This window comes from Mastigoproctus giganteus, chromosome 6 (genome assembly GCF_048544385.1).
Source record: "Mastigoproctus giganteus isolate SK-2022 chromosome 6, ASM4854438v1, whole genome shotgun sequence".
Lineage (NCBI taxonomy): Eukaryota > Metazoa > Arthropoda > Arachnida > Uropygi > Thelyphonidae > Mastigoproctus > Mastigoproctus giganteus.
The window spans coordinates 28,676,418-28,700,593 of NC_143580.1; the positions used below are offsets into that span (position 1 = coordinate 28,676,418).

At 38.1% G+C, this 24,176-nt stretch overlaps 1 protein-coding gene across 2 annotated transcripts in view; it reads right to left on the bottom strand.

Moving 5' to 3' along the window:
- LOC150084120 (target of Myb1 membrane trafficking protein-like) overlaps positions 1-24,176 on the bottom strand; it is a 212,958-nt gene that overhangs the window by 128,689 nt on the left and 60,093 nt on the right. For both annotated transcript variants that reach the window (XM_090375897.1, XM_090375896.1), the window contains exons 4-5: positions 19,389-19,535; positions 7,159-7,293 (exon numbers count right to left, since the gene is read on the bottom strand). In XM_090375897.1, the coding sequence (XP_090232023.1) occupies positions 7,159-7,293; positions 19,389-19,535 (282 nt within the window). The remainder of the gene's footprint in view (positions 1-7,158; positions 7,294-19,388; positions 19,536-24,176) is intronic.

Below are 24,176 nucleotides of genomic sequence, written 5' to 3' on the forward strand. Positions count from 1 at the left end.
GAATATGTGGTGGTCATTCCCTGACCTTTCCACATCCTCCGTATTTGGTGGTGACGGGCTCGAACCCCGTTCTAAATCAAGAAGCGTGTGCTACACACTGCTGCTCCTTCCCACCTGGCTACGGAGGACCCCAGGTGCACAAGGTGAGCTCTGAGGTTGAGTTGGGCAACTGAGAGCTTGATGGGCCCCCCCATTTCAATTCCTTCGAGGGCATCTACCCGATTCTTCAAACTCTCATACGTGCCCATCAGAACGCTGAGTTGGTGTCTAACTTCTTTACATTCTCTGCACCTAGTGCACACAAAGATATCCTCCATGGCTAGATCATGTCCTATTCGAGATTGGTCTGTAAACGTCACATTTTGCACATTTTTTTAGACTGTGATGCATTGGAGAATTGCCCCCATTGGTTTTCCCCTGGACCACAGCACGTTTGCTACTCTGTGCACATTGCTTTGCTGCTCTAGTCTGGGGCATGATTTCCATTTAAATATAATTTAATTAACAATAAAAATTAATAAGATTTATAAATTTAATTGATTAATTGCCAATACTATCTGCTGTCTGCTCAGATAGAATCTATATTTATACAAAGAATAAATTATTACACCTCTAGAATGTATTCCAGTTTCGCCAAACTGGAATTCACAATGTTCTCCATATTATATTTCTACTATATATTTCAATTAATATAAGAGTTAATTATAATATAGGGTGTCAAAAGTAGTTTCATAACTTTAAATAAAAGTTTGTAACTATGGTCACTAGTCATGTAGGCACATATGGCCTTAGCAGCCCTTGTGCCATTAAACAACACACCAACAACAACTAGTCATGCTGACAGTGCAAAACAGATAAGTTAAAGTCACAGTTTTCATGCTCATATGTTATTTTTTCCAAAGTAGCCACCTTTGGAACTACTATTTCTACTACAGTGTAAAGAGAAATGATATGTGCTAATGTAGAAAGAGTACAATGCATTTTTTGTACGATAAAGTCTGCAAGTTAAGTGAATATTTTGTTCAAGGTTAGGCTAAATTCCTCTGGGCAGACATTTCATCTACTATTGGCATAAAATTTTATGCTGCTGGATGCTCTGTGCACCACAGTAAGATTGTCAGGCCTATCATACGTGAGAAGCCAGCACAGAACTTGGTGTATCACAAAAAACAGTGTGGAGAATGTTGCACAAGCTGTCACATCCAAAACCGTGTGCATGATGCAAATGGCATGATCCATAACAGCTAATAGCAACATCTGATGCTGGAAGACGAAGAGCTGTCTGAACATTTTGTGCTTAGTGATGAATGGACTTTCTCTACAACAAGCAAGGTGAATACATGCAATATGAGTGAAAAACACAACGTAGTTTTGGAACACATCCAAGACAGTTCTTTCTTCTTTACAGAAAGTGAAATCACAGGTTCCATATATCAAGATATGTTGGAGAATTACTGCAACCTGCAAATTGCTCAGCATGATCCTGGCAAGAATGTGCTATTTCAACAAGATTTAGCCACTTTTTGGTGAAGGTAAGAGTATTAGTGATATAGAATCCCCCCCCTTCTCCCCAGCCCTTTTTGGAAAACACAGAGAGAGGGTCCCCAGCCCTTTTTGGAAAATACAGAGAAAGGGTCCATTTCTTTGCATCATTTAGCCATTACCATATTACAGTACTTTACTGAAGATGACAACACTCCCCTGCTGACTTTCAAAGAATATTCAAGACTGGTTGGATCTCCACTTTCTAGGTCAATGGGTAGGTGATGCAAATCCAATTCTAAAGCCAGCTTGTTCACTATACCTCACACCACCAGATTTCTTTTTGTTGAATTATGCTAAAGATCCGATATTCAATCCTAGCAAACTGATGTGAATAACTTGAGGAGATGGATAATTGTAGTGACTGACGCAGTTACACTAGCAATGTTACAATATTTCTAGCAAGAGATTGATTACTCTTGAGATGCATGTTGCATTACTGATGGAAGTCATAAAAAGTTGTAAATGTTAATTCCACTGCACCTTTTGGTTTATAATAATTTTCTCTCAGTGCAATGTTTCTTGTGTAAACACAATAAAATATTAAAAGATACCAAATATGTAATGCTACTTTCGATTTACCCTACATATATAACATTAAAAAAATGCAATGTACTTTTATATAAAATAAAACTTTTTTAAATTTATAATTATCTCTTAAATAAAACTGCTACTCCATAATCAAAGTGTTGTTTTCTGCGATTTGTTCTGAATCATTCTGTCCAAAAGGTTCTGTAATCCTGTAATGTTAATACAGGAAATTTAAAATTTATGCTACTGAGCAATTTTGGAGAATCAATAGCTCCCGTAACTAATTTATTCAATGAACTTAAGTCCAATAAATATCACCTATTCTTTAGCGTCAATGAATTAAAAAATTACATTAGTCTGCACAGCATAATCGAAAAATTTATCGAAAATTAAGATTCCATCATCACATTGAAGAACTCTGTGCAAAATTCAACAGGAAACGGTGGATTGCCAAGCAGCACTTGCTACATATTCATAACACCAATCTGTTAAGAACATATATCAGGACAATGATCTTCAGAGGTATACTGTATGGGGTAGAGTTGTGGGGCTCGGCCGCAGACACAACAATCAAACCATTGAATGACGTGGAATACTGGCTCCTGAAGTGGGCTACCTGGAAGTGTCATCTCCCACCACAACTTCACACAACACCGATGGCCAAAGCACTGAATTTAACCAAATTCGCAGCCTTAATGAATGAAAGAAGACTAATCTTCACCATCAAAGTGATCACTGAAAGAATCTCAGCACCCAACATTTGGGACACTGTGTGCTGGAGAATCCCTCAACCAGCACTCCGCTCCACTCCCAAGCTTTTTGCTCTTCCGTCGAGGTTACATTTTAAAGATCGGTTCCTCCGTTATCAGAAGCTCCATCTAGCTCAGTCCTTGGACTCCGACCTGTGCAAAATCGTCGATGACAAAAAAGTACAGACAGCGCATCCTGGATCTGCATGTGTGTTCCACAACCATCAACTGATGTGATATTGCTCCGGCTCGGCAAGAATTTCAGGGAATTCAAGAAAACTGTCATGTGTTATTTTAATTTATTTTATTATTTTAATCTGATGTATTATTGTTATTATATTTTATTTTTAACTAAATTCAATCTGCTATTTATTTATCCTATTATGTATTTATTACATTTCCGGCGAGATGATATCTCTGCCGCTTGTTAACCCCTGGCTTAGTGCCGTGAAGGATTTGTAAACGTAGGGTACCTGCGTGTACCTAGGAACCTTACAATAAAGATCATATTTATTTATTTATATTTATAATTGTGTCACAGTTTTGATGAAGTAACAGATTTGCCAATTTTTTTTTTTTTTCCCTGCACTGGTGAATGTCGTGGCGAGATCCAATATTCCTTACATTTCGAGGGTACAGCTCTAAAACGGTGTTCGCAGGCCGGCCGCTAGTTAGTACACCGGACTGAACCTATTGGTAACTCTCTAGGAAGCTTCCGGATCAGCTAGTGTATAATCTTGCTACCTCTACTCTGCCAGATAGTGACTGGAGGGAGTCCGAATAGTGTGTATGCGGGGAGCATTGTCGAGGCCACGTTATGTCAAGGATCTGGGTATATTCTTACCACATGTACGCCATATCCAAAAATTTCATTACTTCATACAGCATGTCCCACCCACTTTTTCTTACTATTGAATACACCATGAATTGTCAAAATAATAGAGCAAGCTTATCTGCGAAAAGATCTAAACCTCCCAAAGACTTCCTAATTCATTTCACAAATATACGTGGTCTCAATTCTAATCTCAACGATGTCCATTTCCACTTACAGTCTTCCAAACCCCATGTACTTTTTCTGACTGAATCTCAGTTATCAGTTGATTCAACTACTGCTCATCTCAGATGTCCAAATTATTTGCTGTATGATTCCTTTCGCCTTAAAGGTGGTACTTGTGCATATGTCCGTTCTGATATTCCCTGTCAGAGACTTGGCAATTTGGAATCTCCTCTCTTTGATCTTCTCTGGCTTAAAATCTCTCTACCTCATTGTGTAAAATTCATCTGTTGTCTCTACCGTTCTCCCAACTCCACTAATCACTTGGAGCTCTTTGACTTCCTCTCTTTGCAACTTGACTTTCTCCAGTCCAACTTTCCTAACAGTGAGGTAATTTTCCTTGGTGATTTTAACGTTCACAACTCCAGCTGGCTTCCGTTTTATAGTCACACCGACCCAGCAGGTTGAGATGCTGAGGTTTTGCAATTACTAATGACCTAGCACAGATTGTTCATTTACCTACAAGAATACCGGACAATCCTAATCATACAGCTTGATCTTTTTCTCACAAACAACCCTTCTAAGTACAACGTTGAAGTGAGAGGTCCTTTAGGAACTTCATGATCACAACTTGGTGATTGTCTCTTCTCCAATGGAACCTTTATCTCATGCCTATTCCCAACCTCGTATTGTTTGGCATTACAAGAATGCAAAATGGGATGACCTGCGAAACTTCTTTTCTTCTTTTCCTTGGTCTGATTACTGTTTCAAAACTTCTGATGTCAACGTTTGCTCAGATCGTGTCAGTGAAATTATTCTTGCAGGAATGGAATCCTTTATCACACACTCCACTTTAAAATCTCGTCCTTTATCTAAACCTTGGTTTTCCAATAAATGTGCTAAGGCTGTCCAAGAGAAGAACGTTGCATATCGTAATTGGCTTGTTTCTAATTCTTCAGTTTCATTTTCTGCCTACACCAAAGCTCGCAACAATTGTAAAGCAGTTATTAATCAGTCCAAACTAGAGTTTGAACAGGCTAAGAGTAGAAAACTTGCTTCTTGCCCTAATGGTAGCCGAGCATTCTGGTCTCTTGCCAAAGCTATTGGCCACAACTTTTGCCGATCTTTGCTCCCACCTCTGTCCAAACCAGATGGTTCTGTTGTCACTTCAGCCAAGGATAAAGCTGACCTGCTAGCATCCCATTTTTCTTCGAGCTCATGTATTAATGATCTTGGTAAAACACCTCCCACCATTCCTAACACGTTCCATTCAATGCCTCCTGTGGTCTTCCGTCAAAAAGATATCAGAAGGATTTTGATGAATCTTGATGCTAAGAAAGCTCCAGGTCCTGATGGTATTTCTCCACTTGTTCTCAAAACCTGTGCTCCTGAACTTACTCCTATTCTTTGCCGCCTTTTTTCACTTTCTTATTCCAAAGGTGTTTTTCCTTCTGCTTGGAAATTTGCTCATATCCAGCCAGTTCCTAAAAAGGGTGACAAATCCCTCCCATCCAATTATCGTCCCATTGCAATTACTTCTACTCTTTCTAAAGTAATGGAGAAATCAATTAACCGCCAACTCTTAAACTACCTAGAAACCTTCCGTCTGATCAACGATCGCCAGTATGGATTCCGTCAGTGTCGATCCACCGGTGATATTCTGGCTTATGTTACCCATTTATGGACTAATTCAATGGAAAGGTTCGGTGAAACACAAGTAGTTGCTCTTGACATCTCAAAGGCTTTTGATCGTGTTTGGCATAAAGGTCTTCTAAACAAGCTTCCATCTTATGGTTTGCCAACTGTTTTTAGTAATTCGTTATCCAGTTTTCTCTCTGATTGCTCACTGAGGGTGATGGTAGATGGCTCTCTGTCTTCTAACTTCTCCACTAATGCCGGTGTCCCCCAAGGTTCAGTTCTTTCCCCCACTCTTTTCCTCTTGTATATCAATGACCTTCTTCCATTGACTGGAAATCCTATCCATAGTTCTGCCGATGATAGCACATTGCATTCCACTTTCCATTTTGAGAAACCTTGTCCAGCTCAATCAGCTTCAAGTTCTCGAAAATCTGCTGCCAATTCCTTAAATGCCGATCTTCAGGTAATTCTCCAGTGGGGCAAAGACAACTTAGTTGATTTCAACCCTTCTAAAACTCAATCTTGTCTTATATCTCGCAAAAAGGATTCTTCTGCTCCTATGCTTATCTTTAGTGACACTCCGATTTCTAGGCAAAATGATATATCTCTTTTAGGGATTACCCTGACTTCTAATCTCTCTTGGCACAAGCACATTACAAATATTGCTTCCTCTGCATCTAAAAAACTTGGTTTTCTCTTTCGCTCTCGGCGTTACTTTTCTCCTAAACAGCTGCTCACTCTGTATAAATCGCAAATCCGCCCTGCCATGGAATATTGTTCCCACATCTGGGGAGGTGCCCCCAAAACCTCTCTCAGGCTTCTTGATTCCATTCAGAAGAGGGCAGTTAGGTTAATTAATGATTCATCTCTAACACAGTCTCTCCACTCGCTTTCTCATAGATGCATTGTTTCTGCTGCATGCCTCTTCTACAGATACTTCCATGGGCTCTGTTCTTCTGAATTGGCTTCTATAATTCCCGCTCTCTCTTTCAAAACAGTCCGAACACGTGCCGTCACCAGCCAACATCCATTTACTGTCCAACTTCAAACCCACAGAACCAACTTTTCATCTTCCTCATTTATTCATTCAACTGCCGTTTTCTGGAACAACCTTCCTTCATACGTATTTCCTGAAAATTACAATCTACAGAAGTTCAAGTCCAATATCAACAAATATCTTCTTTTGTCTTCTCAACCTCCAACCCAAGCACGGTACTAAGTACTATAGGTTATAATACCTCTCGTGTTTGGGGTTCTCATACAAAAAAAAAAACTTTCAATTATTATTTACATCAGTCATTTATTATAAGAGAACTGTACTCAGGCAGAATATTCTAATACTGGTAGTACTGGTAGTCATCCTCTGGAGCTGAATCAAACTCTGTATTAGAAAAATTTCGGAAATTTCTTTTTATCAGGCCCATCTCTGATGCGTCTTTGGTTATGAAATAATACGTAAAATTAAAAATGGAATTATTACTGAATATTATTCCAAGACCTTTTTCTTTGGTTACATATTTTTACTTTATAATAATTTTACAGTCATATTTAATTCAGGATATAATTAACAGCATTTCCCAGAGTTTGAATTATCTCTTTATATGAAAAGAAAATAATAATTAAAATAACAAATAGCAAATAACAAGTTCAAAATTTTATACTTTTTATTAATATTTTATTTAGAAACTGTAAAACAATTCTTACCCTATGAGGCGTATAAATTGGTGCCATAGCATCCAGGTCAGTCATAGGAAATTCAATACCCTTTTGCTTCAGGTCATTATAAATTTGAACAACACCCTGCATGTCAGAATTACTCCTAAAGGCATCAGCCCAACTCTAAAAGAAATTCAAAACCTTTTCTTTAGAAACTATATCTAAAACTTATAAATTATCATATTTTTGAAATTAGTGTGGCCACAACACAGCAACTACATAATTACTGGCCATATAAATTTACTCCAAATTTTAAGTTAATAAAGGCAGTTCCTAACTTATGATAGTCCATAGGTTCGACAACAATGGCGGTAATTTATAATCATTCCATGCATTTTTATTTTCTGCCACCAATGTCATCAGTTCATCTGATGCCCATTTAGGTCTCACTCCTGAACAATATCCCTTAGTTGGTAATAAAAGCTTTAGTAATCAGTGATTGCTTCCCTGAATGCTTTCCACTTAAAATCTACAGTTGGTAACACTATAATTTGGTGCCAGTATAAGAATTTAGGAATTGTCTAAAGACAATTGTAGTCACCTTTATGAAAGCAAAATTCCTTCCTTTACCCTTGACAATAGTTATATTCTTAAGTAAATCCCACCTCAATATATTATGATCAATACCACTTGGTGGTACCTTTATCTGGCAATTCTTAATGCATGGAGAGTCACTATTGATAACATTGGTCAGCATCAATTTCCTCCCTGAAATAATTGACAGATTCTCATAGGAAATATGTTCAAAAACTCAGATATGTGCTTGAAAAGTTCTCATTACCCTCAATTTTCAAATATCATAGATTAATGACCGAAAACCAAGACCTGTAGTTGCTTTAATCACCTTTTCCATATTTTATCCGGAGCTTTCTACAACATTCAAGAATGTTCTAGAACAATGTTTCCCAACCTTTTTCGAGTTGCAACCCCCTTTTAAAATAGCCAAGTAACCTGTGACCCCTGCCACATTTGCATAAAAAGGTATTTTTATTAAAGAAAACACATTAAAAATAGAGTTTTCAAAATATAATTATAACCTAACATTTCATGCGATGGTTTCATCTGGGCAACCAGTTTCAAAATTTGCGTCTGTTTCTTGCCTTTGTTTTAATATGAAGAAGTGTTAAAAATCCACTCTCACAGAGATATGTAGAGGCAAATGGAAGTAAAACTCGAAGGCAAGTACGTTGACATTTGGATACAACTGCTACATAGCACACCAGAACCGAGTCAGCGATTTTTCATAAAACAAACTACGTGCCGAGGAATTGTTCCGCAGATCCAAGAATTCATCCTATACTTCATCAAGAATGCTGGCATTCTTGATGAAGTATAGGATGAATTTTCAAGGGATTCAAGGTGCCCAGTAATCTCCTCCTTCAGATTCTCATCCAGTTCACCTTCAGATCCCTCTACCACACTGCAGTTTTTCAAACATGGCAATGTTTCCAAGATTTACTTTCCAAAGCCAGTTTTGCAGCTTGGATGCCTGAAGATTGTCTTCTTGAAATTGGATAATGTGTGTTTCCTTTCCTGAAGTTTCAGGTTCAGCTTATTTAGCTGGTCTAAAATGTCTGCTAAGTAAGCAACTCTTTTCTTCCAAGCTTCATCATTAAAGTAAGCCACAAGGTCATGTTGTTTCCCTTGCACTTCCAGGAACAACTTGATTTCATCTTTCAACTCAGAGACATCTTTATCTCACTGGCTTCTCCAAGAATTAACTTCACCATCTTCAACATGCAGGCTTTAATGACCGTTTCTCCAATCGTGTAAGGCTTTTTTGTTTGGCAATTTTCAATGCGACTTCATATGATGCTTGCACTGCTGCTGTGTTCTGTTGCTGAAAACTTCCTGTAGGATCAAGTCTCTGACGTCTGAGACCAGTTTAATGGCATCGAAAGAACTCCAAATCCTTTTTAGTACATTCTGAATGCTTTGTCCTTAAGTGACATTTCAGTTTTGAAGGTTTCATAGATTCAGCACTGAGAATGACATTGCACAAAACGCATTGTGGCTTCTCTATGCCATTGCTGATCAAGGTGGTAAAGATAAATTTTAGATAGTCTTCTGAATATTTACGTTTTTTCTCCATGGGTATGGATTTAACATAGACTGATTATGACCTACTGACACTCTACATTTTAGAAAGTGCAGGCAGCAGCTGACCCATGCCTGACAGCAAGTGGCTGGTTTCTATCATGGTGCCAAATAAAGGTGGTTGACTATTGGCAAACTAAGTTCATAGCAGTTTGCATTACACGGCCCATCGCGGACATTATTGAATTACATCATTGAAAACATGGTGGCATCAGCAAAACATACGGGGTGATCTTCAACTGCGTTAAGAGTGCAACTCACCTTTATTCGACGGTCTGTTATTCTCACATCGAGACACCGATTAAAAATGAATTTTGATATTGAATTTTGTATCATAGTGAATATTTTTTTCAGTTTACTATTTGTAACATAGAATTTTATTATAATGATAACACTGCATTTATATATTTTATTTTTAGGGAGTGAATCAAGGTCTGCCGTGGCAGAAATTTGATAAAATATTAAAGGCCCACCATAGCAAATAATTAAAATAATATAAAATGTTTAATATGTATGAACACAGCAGGTTTTAATATTTTTTAAGTATCTGCTGCGGTGGACCTTAAGTCACTTCCTTTCATTTATCAAAATTCAGTGTTACAACCACTAGTAGAATATTCCAATGTAGCAATATGCCATATTGAAATAAATAAGTGTTGAAAATTCATGGTGAAATTTCCTATAAAAATAATTGCGACTAAAAATAACCGTGGTGACCCCCAGAAAACACTTTGCGACCTCCTTGGGGGTCGCGCCAAACAGGTTGGGAACCCAGGTTCTAGAATATTGTTACTTGTAGAAGAATGGTCTTGTTTGTTTGTTTTAGGATTTTATGGCGCATTAGCACCTAAGGCTATAATGCACTGCAGAAGAATGGTCAGGATGTTTCTGGAAGGTTCTAGAATTTTCAACAGAGTTCTCTAGACACATTGTGAGCCTTCTAGAAACTTCTCTACTGGTATATGTATTAGTGGGTTCCCCACCAAGCAAGCATTTTCATATTTCAAAAAGTGTTTCGCATTTCAAAGAACAAGTGGTGAACAAAGTGAACGTGTTTTAGTGAATTAGTGTATGTAAACAAGCGTTGTATGCATTAGTATAAATCGTGAACTGTGTTTAAATTAGAAATAAAATCTACACTTTCTTAATTGTGTTCTTACGCACATGTATCTCAACCGTACATGAAATATGTCACGTTCTTGGCAAAATAAGCCTGATAGCTTTTGCTACATTTGCAGAGAAGGGGTATTAAAATCTTAGTGGAAGCCACCATCACAACTTGTGAAAAAAGCCTATGAGCTCTATTTTGGACGTAAGGTCAGAAATCAAGATAAAGTATGGGCTCCAAAGATTTCCTATAGCTCATGTTCAAGGACATTAACAGGCTGGCTTAGAGGTGGTCATAAATCAATGCCTTTTGCTGTTCCAGTGATATGTAGGAACCTCGAGACCACATAAACGATCGTTACTTTTGCATGACCAATATTTCTGGTTTTTCTGGGAAATCCAAGCATAAAGTAGGTATCCCTTTTAGGCAATAAGAAATGACAAAATTACAGTGAAATTGTGGATGAGCTAATTTTAGCGTACAGAGAGTTGGGATGCAACACGTCATTAAAGCTTCATTTCTACATTTCCATTTTGACTTTTTTCCTGAAAACTTCGGAGTGGTCTCCAATGAACATGGTGAAAGGTTTCGTCAAGTTATTTCTCAAATGGAAAAAAGACACCAGGGAAAATGGAATCCAAATACACTGTGCTGCCACTTTATTAGGTACACCCCTGCTGTGCACACAAATGGTTTGTCCCACAACGTTGCAAGTCACATGACTACAGTTGTGGATATAAATGCAGCAGAACAACCTTTCTAGTATCAGTTAAGCGTACAAACTGTAGCAAGAATGGGGAAAAGGAGTGATCTAACGGACTTTGAACGTGGCATGGTAGTAGGTGCAATACTTGCTGAACAAAGCATCTCTGAAACGGCAGTTCTCCTGAACTTTTCAAGCACAACAGTTTCAAGGATGTATCAAGAATGGTGCAACGAAGAGAAAGCATCCTCTCAATGGCACTCCTGTGGAAGAAAATCGCTTGTTGATAAGAGAGGTCAGAGGAGGATGGCTAGAATTGTGCAAGCAAACAGATGGGCCACAATGTCGCACATCACGTCAGAATACAACTTTGGTGCACAGAACAAAATATCACAACGGACCACTAGTCACACTTTGTCACAAATGGGCTACAACAGCCAACGGCCACATCGCGTACCTTTGTTATCAATGAAGAACAAGAGAGCACACCTCCTGTGGGCACAGCAACACCAGCACTGGACTATCGAGGATTGGAAAACAGTTGCTTGGTCTGACAAGTCAAAGTTCCTGGTACATCATGTTGATGAAAGGCTCAGAATTTGGCAAAAACAACATGAATCCATGGACCTGTCATGTCTAACGACTACTATGCAAGGTGGTGGGGGCAGTGTTATGGTGTGGGGAATGTTTTCTTGGCACATATATGGGTATCAGTGTTGGGTCCACTGATACCCATGGCGCCTCCGTAGCCAGGTGGGCAGGAGCAGCAGTGCATAGCATACGCTTCTTGATTAGACCGGGGTTCGAGCCCGTGCCCACCAAATATGGAGGATGCGGAAAGGTCAGGCAATGACCACCGCATATCTCCCGAGCAATATGGCCTTAGTTGCTAATGCTCCAAACAACAACATAACATAACATAACATAACTGATACCCATAGATTAACGTCTGAATACCACATTGTTGCTGACCAAGTGCATCTGTTCATGTTGACAGTTTATTCTCAGTCAGATGGTTACTTCCAGCAGGATAATGGCGCACAAAGCCCGAATCACTATGGAATGGTTCCAGGAACACGGCAATGACTTTTCTTTGCTGCAGTGGCCAGCTCAGTTCCCCGGATCTCAATCCTATTGAACATCTTTGGGATGAGCTGGAAAGGGCTGTTCGCTGCAGGCGCTACACCTCCGTGGAATCTCAAGGAACTGCATGACACACTCATGTCTGCATGGTATTCCATTCCTGAACATTGTTTTCAGTATCTTGTTCAATCCATGCCTAGACAAATTCAGGCTGTTTGAAGGCTAAAGGAGGCTCAACACACTACTAGGTAGGTGTACCTAATAAAGTGGCACAGTGTATGTTGGCATGCTACTGTTGGAATCTCGTATGGAAGACACCAATGGATGATTATAAAAGGCAAAAATGACAAAATAAGTATTTTGTTATCAGATAAACATTCTTGTAAACAAAATAAGGCTAATAGACCCTGTTTAATATTTAATATTATGTGTAACATTTTCTTAAAATATATGAAATCTTTTTACTAGGAAACTTAGTCTTTGTCTCCCTTAAAATTGGTGTGTGTTACAGCAATATGGTTGCCATATTGCTGTATCAATTCAGCAATGTCAAATCGACAAGAATCACCCTGAATTTTAACAGGGAGGGAAAAAATGTTTTTTTTTTGCCAACCAGTGCAATCAGATCAAGAGTATTGCTTTCTCTTGTTGTAACATGCTGCTGCAGAAAATAGTCATTCAATAAATCAAGAAAATTTCTGCTCCTGTAGGAGTGACCAACCCATAAGTTTCAGTCAATACCTGGAAAGTTAAAATCCTCATAAGACATTCTGATTTGCTGGCCCACTCCATCTGTCTGTTTACATATGATTACATTGTGTTTCCTGCCATTTGAAATTGAAAAATCACATCTATATTGTTACATTTTCTGGATTTTTATAATAGATGGAAAATCTTGAACATATGTCTTTGAAATTTTATGCCATATTTCTTTAGTATCTTAACAAAGGACATTGGTAATTAACTTTGCACCACACAAGTAATGTGCAATAGTACCATACAAGTAAGAACTTGTGTGGTACTATTTTGCAGTGTAGGCTAGCACACCTGACAGCCAATTCTTTAATGAAAATAAGCATAACTTTAGCGTATTTAAAAAAAAAACACCAATTTTAATGTCCACTTTTTTCTTTTTTGCAAAAAGAAGAAGAAGATAGAGAAAAACAATTTTACAACAGTGAGTTAGAGAAGGTCAAATCGAGCAAAAAAATAATTGTCCATCAAAAACCTTGAGAGCTGGCAGCTATGCACTCACCACGTGAAGTAGGCCTTTAAGTATTCCTAAGTGTAGTTTTTTGGGGGTTTATTCTCTATTCATATTTTAGGGTTCAATTTCATACATATAGACTTTAAAAAATTGCTACTCTGGTTTCTTCTTGAGAGAGGGAATTTTGTCGGGTGAAAGGTATTCTCTTCCTGACAACCATCCTTTACAAGAACGTTTGTATCCTTTGGAATGAAACATTCGAGTGTTTTGGTTTTTGTTTTACCTTGTGTAGACTTTTTAGCATTTTTTTCCTTGATTTCTCATGATTTCCCTACATCTCTATTAAAGAACGATAGAGATATGTATGGGTTGGGGAGAACTTACAGTTATTACCCAGTTCTTCCTTCTTTGAGAAACCATTTTCTCAGACATCTGTATTTAGATTTAGTGTTATTTTGTGTTTATTAGCATCATCAACTACATTAACTTTACATTATAAACTGCCACCTATATGGATTTTGGAAGGAGAATGTCTCAGTCACAATGCTCTCTACTGTTGTAATCCATAGTTTAAGTTATGCACAGTTCTTATTAATTTATTCTTTTAAATCCTTTATACCTCCATCTCCTCCATTTGGTCTGATGGTAAGATTCCGCAAGAGATCCAGAAACTTTGTCACCATCCAACTTTGTTGTGTACTAGGGTAAACAAGTTGAAAACAAATGTCTGTTTTTAATTAATGCACTTGTAACCTACAAATTCATTGTTAATACACTAAGCTGAAGTTTAAACAAAAAATATGGATTAGTATTAGCAAGGGCACATGATGCAAGAAAGCAAGCTTATTATATATAATAGCATCAGTCAAAAAAAAAAAAAAAAAACACCCCCCCCCCCTTCTCATTTCACCATTCACTCACTTCAAATGTTTGTCCAGTTCTGCCTTGAATCTGTTTAAGCTATCAACTTCTACAACGACAGATGGAAGTTTGTTCCAGAAATCAACCACCTGCTGGTTAAAGGCAAACTTCCGTACATTTATCCTACAACTGTCTTTCCTCAATTTGAATTTATGCCCTCTCAGGCGATTATTCTGAGCAAGAGGAAGAATCCCATCAGTTGAGCAAGCTCACACCATTCAAGGCTTTACACATCTCAATCAGATCACCTCGCAGGTGCCTAGTCTCCAGACACTGCAATTTGCAAAACTTAAGCCTTTCATTGTAAGAGCAAACCTTTGTTCCATTCACTAATCTTGTTGCCCTTCTCTGTACTCATTCCAACAGCTCTACATCATTCTTAAAATTAGGCCCCCCCAGACCTGTATACAGTACTCAAGGTGTAGCCTAACCATTGCCTTATACAAGGGGGATAATCACCTCCTTATCCCTGCTAGAAAAATTCCTGTATATCATTGACAAGACACCATGAGCTACTCTTTGCAGACCGTCTAAACTGCACAGAAAACTTCATATTTGCCTGCACAATTATCCCCAAGATCCTTTTCACTCTACCTCCGTCAGTGTAGTACTGCACAGTTGATACGTTACTCTGGAGTTACTGCTACTCATATGCAGTACTTTACATTTGTCAAAGTTAAACTTCAGTTGCTACCTCTCAGGTAGTCTACTCAACTTTTTTAGATCCTGTTGCAGCAGCGCACGGTCATTAGTGTCATCAACAACCCTGCCGACCTTCATATTGTCTGCAAATTTAGACATTAAGCCTGATATACCATCATCAATATCATTAATGAATACAGAAAACAACAATAGACGCAACACCGAACCCCGGGGGACTCCACTAATAACATTAGTCCACGAAGAGCACTGTCCATTGATTACCACTCTCTGTCTTCTCCCACTCAACCATCCCTCTATCCATAACAGCAATTTGCTTCCAATGCCACACTGCTCCAATTTGTGCAGCAGTCTTCCATGTGCAACAGTATCAAAAGCCTTTTTAAGATCCAAAATATATCAAAATTATTCTTTTCATCCAGTTCCTTTGTGCCTACATCATAGTATCCATTCAAATTGGTCAGACAAGACTTCCCCTTAACAAACTCATGCCGTGTCCGAGTTTTAACTGAAGTCTTGTCTAGATGATCCTACAATGCGTCTTTAACCAGTGCCTCCATTAGTTTCCCTGGAACAGAAATTAAACTAACAGGTCTGTAATTATCTGTGTCTCCCTTTGATCCTCCTTTGTGGATTGGGGTCAAATTTGCACATTTGCAGTCCATGGGTACCTCCTTTGAGTCCAAGGAAGCTGTCATAATTATGGCAAAGGGTTTGCTTACTTACTTTGCTGCCTCCTTTAATATAACTGGATAGATTCCATCCACCCCAGGTGCCTTTCTTATGTTTATCTTCGACAATTTCTCCTCCATTTTACTCTCAATTATTATAAAATTATCTAGCTTACTGCTAGAGTTTAATACACCTCTGGCATTCCCCTCCCTGAATAACTGGCATTCCTCTCTAGCATTCCCCTCATGTGTGAATGTAGATGCAAAATATTCATTTAGTTTGTTAGCTACCTGAGCAGGATCATCAACAGTTGAACCATCAATAAAGTGTACCAATCTGATTCATCCCCTTCCTTCTAGAGTTTACATAAGTAAAGAACACTTTGCCTGCCTAACCTCCATTGTGAATTGGTTACAGACCAGCTTATATCTATCATAGGCTTCTGTGTCACCTGTTAATTTATATGTATCCTATGCATTTTTCTTCTCTACCACATGTCTAATTATTTCATAAAAAAAAAAGTAAATTGCAGCCATTATCAACCCACTGCAGGATGGAAGCCTCCTCAACAATTCATGCTGAGGGAAATGGACCATAATCTGCCACGCTGGTCCAGTGCGGGTGGGCAGATCGATCGTATTCAGAGTAAGGGGCTTGAACCCCGGTATACTCAAAGAGCGTGTGCTACTGCACTCCCGCTCCTGACCACTAGGCTACAGATTACCTCATATGACATCCATTTAGGCCTAAATCTTGAACAATACTTCTTAGTTGGTATGAAAAGCCTAGTAGCGTCCAAAATTATTTCTTTGAATGCTTCCCATTTTGAATTTGCTGTTGGTAACATCATAGTTGGTCCCATCATATAGAATTTAAATACTGTCTCAGGCCACCATAGTCACCTTAATGAAAGCAATAACCCTTCCCTTTACCTCTCGTGGTAGTTACCGCTGAGTAAATCCCACTTCAGCAAACTGTGATCACTACCCCCTACTGGTTCCTTTACTTCCAAATTCTTAATGCATGAAGAATCACTACTGATAATCAGATCAAGAGTGTCACTCCCTCTAATTGCCTCCCGAACATGCTGCTGTAGAAAACAAATTCCAGTCAATCTCTGGGAAATTAACCCCCCCCCCCCCATTATAAGACACTGATTTACTAGCCCACTATTTCTCTACACAATTGTTCATTATACTCATCAGATTAATTAGGCCTATAACACACACCTACTCTCATTTTTCCTTTCCCAGTGCTTATGTCACACCAAACAGACTCAACATTGCACTGTCTACCAACATCAATTGGATGCACTTCCTTAGAATTTATGTGTTTCTCAACTAACAGCATAACCCCTTTCCCTTCCTGTCCTCTCTATCCTTTCTGTACACATTGTACTCCCCAAAATTCCAATTCTGCACTGCTTATGTCTGTGTGACACTCTTTATTGTTATTTTTTGGTTTTTAGGAGCATTAGCAACTAAGGCCATATTGCTCCGGGAATATGCGGTGGTCATTCCCTGACCTTTCCGCATCCTCCGTATTTGGTGGTGACGGGCTCAAACCCCGGTCTAATCAAGAAGCGTGTGCTAAGCACTGCTGTTCCTTCCCACCTGGCTACAGAGGCGCCGTGACACCACGTCTCTGATATTCCAACAATATCTGCTGTTGATGTCTTGACTAGCACTTCAAGCTCATCAAATTTATTAACTATACTCCTAGAATTGGTGTACACATAAGTATGCATGCATGTGTTTCTACTCTTAGTTACTCTAACACAGCCCATGTATTTACTTGTTCCACTATGACTCCCAGCAGTCCTGGAAATACCCATTGCCTTGCTTTCCAGGCTGCTGCTCAATTGCATTTCAATAGAAACTGTGCAAGAATCACTTTCACCTCTGTCAGCGGCTACTGTTAATCTATTAGTCCATGTATTCCCCCAAGCTAGCAGTTTTCCGACCCACCTAACTCTGCCTCGATAGTATCCATCAGCAAATATTATTGCACCTTTCTATTTAAGTGTATTCCATCCCTGTAGAAGCAGTCTCTCCTGTTAACAAGCACAGACCAGGCTGAGAAAAATTCTACCCCTTGAGCCTTGCACAATCTCTCCAGGGCTGAATTGATCGATAAGGCTCTTATCATACACTCCTCCTATCGTGTCTGGGCAGAATTGTAGACTCTTTCAATTTCAACCCTAACTCACAGCTTTTTTTTTCAACATTGACCTGTACTTGTTAAGTAATTCCACCGGTCTTCTACTCTTAATATCATTAGTGCCAACAAGTACAACAATATCACCCTTTGTGCCCTTAAAAGATGGTATTTGCTCTACGTCATCAACCTTTGCCCCTGCAGACATACCTTGGTCCTGTTCCACCTGTACTTTTTGCACAATATGTTCCCCATTTCCCTGACAATAGAGCCACCGACAACAACTAATTCCTTTGAGACCAGCTCATTCTGCCTTGGGGACTGACGCTGTGTTAAGTGATGTTCAAGTTCAAGCTCTGGCATTGATGTGGGCAGCTTAGAGCTTGACGGGCCCCTCAATTTAAATTCTTCGAGGGCATCCACCCTGTCCTTCAAGCTCTCATATAGGCCAACTCTCATACAAGCAACTCATATAGGCCAAATCAGGTGCCAACCCAGCATTGATTGAGTTGGCACCTGATTACCTCACATCCTTACATCGTGCACACACAAAGACATTCCCCTTGGCAATATCATGTCCCGTTCCTGATTGCTCTACAACTATCAAACAAGCAGTGCATTTCAAAAGGCTGCGATTCAGATGTAAACATCCCCCTCCCACCAGTTCTCCTGAGTCACAGCACTCCCATTAGTTTGAGCCTTTTGCTTTGCTTTGCTGCTCTGGTCTGAGTCATGATTTCTATTCAATTTCAAATAAAATTCCATTACAAAATATAACCCTAAACTTATATCCCAATGCAGTTATAACACTATATATATGTAGTTCAGTATCGAATATTATCTCTGAGTTACGTTATATGACTTTCTTATCTTCTGTCAAGTTATATGTATTAATTTATAATGTTACTTTTGTAAAAACTAGGTTGTTATATGTATTTAGTTTAAAAAAGTACAATTTAATTGAAAATGAAATTTAATAAGATTAGTAAATTTTACTGATTATTTGATACTACTATACTTGCTATCTAGTTCGAGGTTCGGGGTACACATTGTATTGTATAACAATGGCGGCAAGTCACGAACAGTAAATCTACAGACACGAGGTATTAATTACTTTCAAAATCGCGCTATCTAAATTCAAAATAAACCACAGAGCTTGGCTAGGTCTATAATCTACTTAGAGAAAATAATTTAATCTAACAATTAAGTCAATAAACCGGCTAAATATAATTAAAAACTTAGCATTTGCGGGAACTGCAAAACTTGTCCAACAAGTGAATTAGATACCCTTACCGATACTAAGTAATAACCTACAAAATCTCTATCTAAGTTCAAATTAAACTAAAGTATTGTTACTAGGAATATAAAGAAACTCTAGAAAATAAATTAATATGCCAATTTAAGTCAATAAAAAAGCAAAAATTTAAGAAAACTTTTCTATTAGCTGGAGCCATAAAAACCTCGCCTGTTCATGTGTACTCTCGTACCCAAACTCGTAGTGCTTTTAATTTGATTAGTTTTTTTTTAAGCACACATATGATGTCTTTCAATAATACATTACATGTAATACTGCTATAAAAGGTTTGGTTGGTGGGTAGAAATGACTTTACCTGTATCAGACTTAAAACTTTTTCTTGCACAACAGTTGGTGGTTCATTTTTTGGGCCAATCAATTTTACTAAATCTTGTACAAAATCCTTTTGGCTGATTAATAGATGAAATCTTTTCCCACAGTTTTTAACACAAGTTTCCAACACCTAAAAGAAAAAAACAAAAAAAAAAAAAAAAAAAAAGAGGGTTTAGTTTTGAAATATTTCCATATACCATTATAATTTTATAATAAATATAGATATTGCCTGACTGGAAATGTAATTGGTGAAGATTAAAAAAAATAGTATTTAAAATTTCAACTTGTAAAGGGGAAAAAAAAAAAAAAAAAATCACTCTACAGCCAACATTCTCTAAAATAATCATAACTACATTATATTTCAAAAGCACTATGTACAAACCATATCATCATCCATTTTCAATCCACTGCAGGATGAAGGCCTCTCCAGCAACTTTCCAGTTCCTTCTGTTTTGAGCACTGGCCATCCATTTACTACCCAAAAACTCATGAATTTCATCTATCCATCTTCGCCTTTGTCTTCCAGGTTTTCTTTTAGCTCCTCTTGGGTATACCATTCTGTTATTTTCTTAGTACATTTGTCATCATGTCTTCGAGATATGTGTCCAGCCCAAGACCATTTTAGTTCTTTAATTTTTGATAAGAATGTCCTTTACTTGAGTTTGCTGCCTAATCCATGTATTTCTCTTCTTATCTAACAGTCTGATTCCCAATATAATTCGTTCCATTCTTCGCTGTGTAGTTCTCAGCTTCTTTTCCATTCTTTTGGTGAGTGCCCAAGTTTCACTTCCATAAGTCATGGTGGGGAGTATACATTGGTTCATTATTTTACGTTTCAGACAAACTGGGATATTGCTCTTCAGTATGTGACTATATTTCCTGAATTTATTCTTCTCTTGACTTATTCTTCTTAATTTATTTATTTATTCTTCTCTTGACTTCCAGCCATTTGTCATTATTACAGCTAATAACTTGTCCCAGATAAGTATATGACTCCACCTTTTCAATTACTGCTCCTTCAATCATTATTTCCCTTTCTGTGGCATACTTATTCATTACTGTTGTTTTAGCCATATTCATCTTTAGTCCAAAATCCTTACTAACTGTGCATAACTGATTAAGATTTTCCTCTAATTCTTTGGGATCGTGGATTATGACCACAATGTCATCTGCAAATCGTAAATGGTTTAGGCACTCTCCGTTCACATTGACTCCTTTCTGCGACCAGTCTAATCTTCTGAAAGCTTATTCAAGGGCAGCAGTAAACAGCTTCGGAGATATTGTGTCTCCTTGTCGAACTCCTTTCCCGATTTTAAATTTCCTACTGTCTTTGTCTAGTCTGATAAAGGAGGTAGCACTCTCATATATTTTCTTCAAAATCATAATATATGGGGTATCTATGCCTTGTCTTTCCAGTGCCCGAAAACATTGCCTTATGCTGTATGGAGTCAAATGCCTTTTCATAATCCACAAATGCCAGGCATAATGGTGTTCTATATTTATTTGCTTTCTCCATTAGCTGTGATATTACGTGAAGGTGATCCATAGTTGAGAATCCTGTCCTAAAGCCAGCTTGCTCTTTCGGTTGATTCTCATCAAGTATTCTTTCTAATCTGTTAGTAATGACCCTTGTGAACAACTTGTTGATGTGGGATAACAAGCTAATTGGTCTATAATTTCCAATTTCTGATTTATCTCCTTTCTTATGCAGCAAAACTATGATTGCATTATTCCACTGCTTAGGTGTCACACCTTTTCTAATGCACTCTGTGAAGAGCCTTGCCAGTTTTTGTGTTATGTCTCTTCCTCCCAATTTTAACAACTCTACAGTAACTTCATCTTCCCCCGGGGCTTTCTGATTCTTTATTTTCTTCAATGCATGTTCTACCTCATCAGGAAGAATATCGGGTATGTCGTATGTGTTGCTACTTTGCAATCCATCTTCCCCACTGCTGGCATCATTCCCTGCTCCTTATATAATTCTCTATAGTAGTCTTCTGCTATTTGAATTATGCCTTCTCTGCTATTTGAAGTTCGTTGCCTTCTCTGCTGTTTATAAGTGCACCATCGCTTTTCTTCAGTTTCAGTATCATTTGTCTTTCTGTATTACTGCTCATGGCTGCTGATTTAAATCCTTTGTTCTCCCTTAACGCTTTTCTACTTTTCTTGTGTTAAATCTTCTTATGTCCTCTCTGAGTTTCTTTCTAATGGCTTTGCATAACTCAGTATACTCAATTTTCTCCCTGTCAGTGTTTTTCTTGCTTTTCATTTGTCGTATTCGGTTCATCGTGACAAGTGTTTCTTGACTAATTGTTTCTTCTTTGGATTTCTTTTTCCCTATAGGTTTCTTCGGCTTTATCACTTTCAGAAAGTTGTAATATTCCTCATCGATATCTTGGTCCTGAGCAGTCTGCAGAAGCTCAAACTTGTTCTTAAGTTCCAGTACACACTGCTTTTTCTCCTCTTCTGTTATCTCAAAGACCTTTGTATTATTTACTCGAGTCAGTTTTTTCCTTTCCTTTCCTACATCTATATCAAGTGTACATCTTACCATTCTGTGATCACTTCCAACATTTACCTTATTCAGAACAGTAACAACATTCACAATATATCTTCTGTTAGTGAGGCTGAAGTTGATTTCATTAGTAGTTAATCCATTTGGACTCTTCCATGTCCACTTTCTGTTCACCCTTTTCTTGAAAAAAGTGTTCATTACTGACAGTGCTTGAGATTCTGCAAATTCCACAAGTCTTTCATCTCTTTCATTTCTTTCACCAATTCCAAAATTTCCTATAGTTCCCCTTTCTGCACTGTTTTGTCTTTTTCCAACCATAGCATTGAAGTCCCCCATAATAAGAGTGTAGTGGGTTTTCTGCTCATCTAGAAGACTCAATTTCGGCGTACATTTCTTCAACCTCTTCATCATCATGGCTCGATGTTGGTGCATAAATCATTATAATCTTTAGCTTGTACCTCTTAGAAATCTTGAGTATTAGTCTTGACACCCTTGGTGATGTACTTTTGAATTCCAAAATGTTGTTTTTAAAATCTTTATGGACCAGAAACCCAACTCCACCTTCACTCCTTTCACTGTTTCCATTGGTGTACAGCAGATTTCCACTTGATAAACTTATAAGTGATTCATTTCTTCTTCTTGTTGTTTCAGCCAAACCGATGATATTCCAATTCACATTTTCTAATTCCTTTTCCAGCTCTAATATTCTGTCTTCACCGATGAGTGATCTTACATTATAACAGGCCAAGTTCAGTTTCCGTGCATGGCAGCCTGGTCGTACCCAGAGATTCTTAGCACCCTCTGCTTCCACTCTGATCCTCTCGCTGTCGTAAGAGGGGGAGTGAAAGCTGCTGGGGATTGAGGGGCCATTTGTTTTGTCGTGCTGTCATATGCTGGAGGGTTTGGTCTTTTCCTCTTCATGCTGACCAGGCGTCTTGAAGAGAACCACTCTACACGTTCGTTGCCACCTAAGTGACGTAACAGGGCTAACCATCAAGAAGGTGTGCATGAGTGGATTTTAGGGAGGCAGGCCAACCGGACTTCTCCTTAATCTTCAATAATAGAAAGATATTGGATCCATCAGTGTTTTAGGCTGAGTGTCTGATAACACGCAGGATACCTGTTCCCCACTAAGCCCCTATGCCTATCAGGTGGAAATCAAACTTAACTTGTTAACTGCAAACTTGGTAGGTAGCCTATAGGCATCGGACCACCCCTATTTGTGATGCTAGTCATTAATGTAGCATACCATTGCGAAAAAAGGTTAGAAATGTGAAATTTCTAGGTGATGCACTTTCTTTGAACACCAGTGTATATAGAAAATACATCATCGTCCTATCAGGAAATAGCCCTAGAGGCCTGTTATGGTCTCCAGTCATCTCCTGGTTGGATTTCATGGCATTTTTCTTCGTCTTGGGATGTATTAGAGAATCTGATGAGGTGTCCTGGTCTCATCCATTCTTTTCACATGTAGCCATTTCTGTCTGTACTGTTTGATTTATTCGGCTATGGGTGTCCTTTCTAGTCTGTCCTTGATTTTTATATGGTCTAGCAATGTAAATCCTTCAGTTTTTCTCATAAATTTCATTTCAGCTGAAGTGATTCAGCTTTCATCTTTTTTTGTTGATGGTCCAGGCATCACTTCTATATATGAGTATTTGGCTGGCTAGTGGCTCATAGATTTTTATTCTGACAATGTCTCTGTACATTTTTTATAATGTAGAAGCATACCAGTGTTTGTTGGTTTATTTTATTCATCCCGAGTAAGCGTGAAAGAAAATTTAATGACTTAGTACCCTTTCCAATGTAAAATTGAATCTAGGATGAATATTATTAAACAAATGTAAAATGTCTTGAATAGTGCTACTATCAATAATAACCAGAACGTCGTCTAAGTACCTACTGTAGTATGTGATATGAGGTAGAAAAAAGCACCAAATGTATACACTCAATCATCGAGAAATAGAGCTCCGATATTAAGCCACTTAGACTCAATCCCATTGGCAAACCAAAAATTTGTTTATATATTTTGTCTCAGGTTATTAAATAATGTATCATAGTTTATAATATCATAAACATGTGCAGCTAAGAATGAAAATTCTGTGTTTCTGTAAGAAACAATGGGCAGAATAGAAAATCCGTTCTTATTCAGTTTTAAATGACTGAAAAGTGCAGGAATGTTGTAGGTTCTGGCCTTCAATACCATATTGAACATCATAGCTCTGTTATACACTATCAAATTCATATTTTAAACTC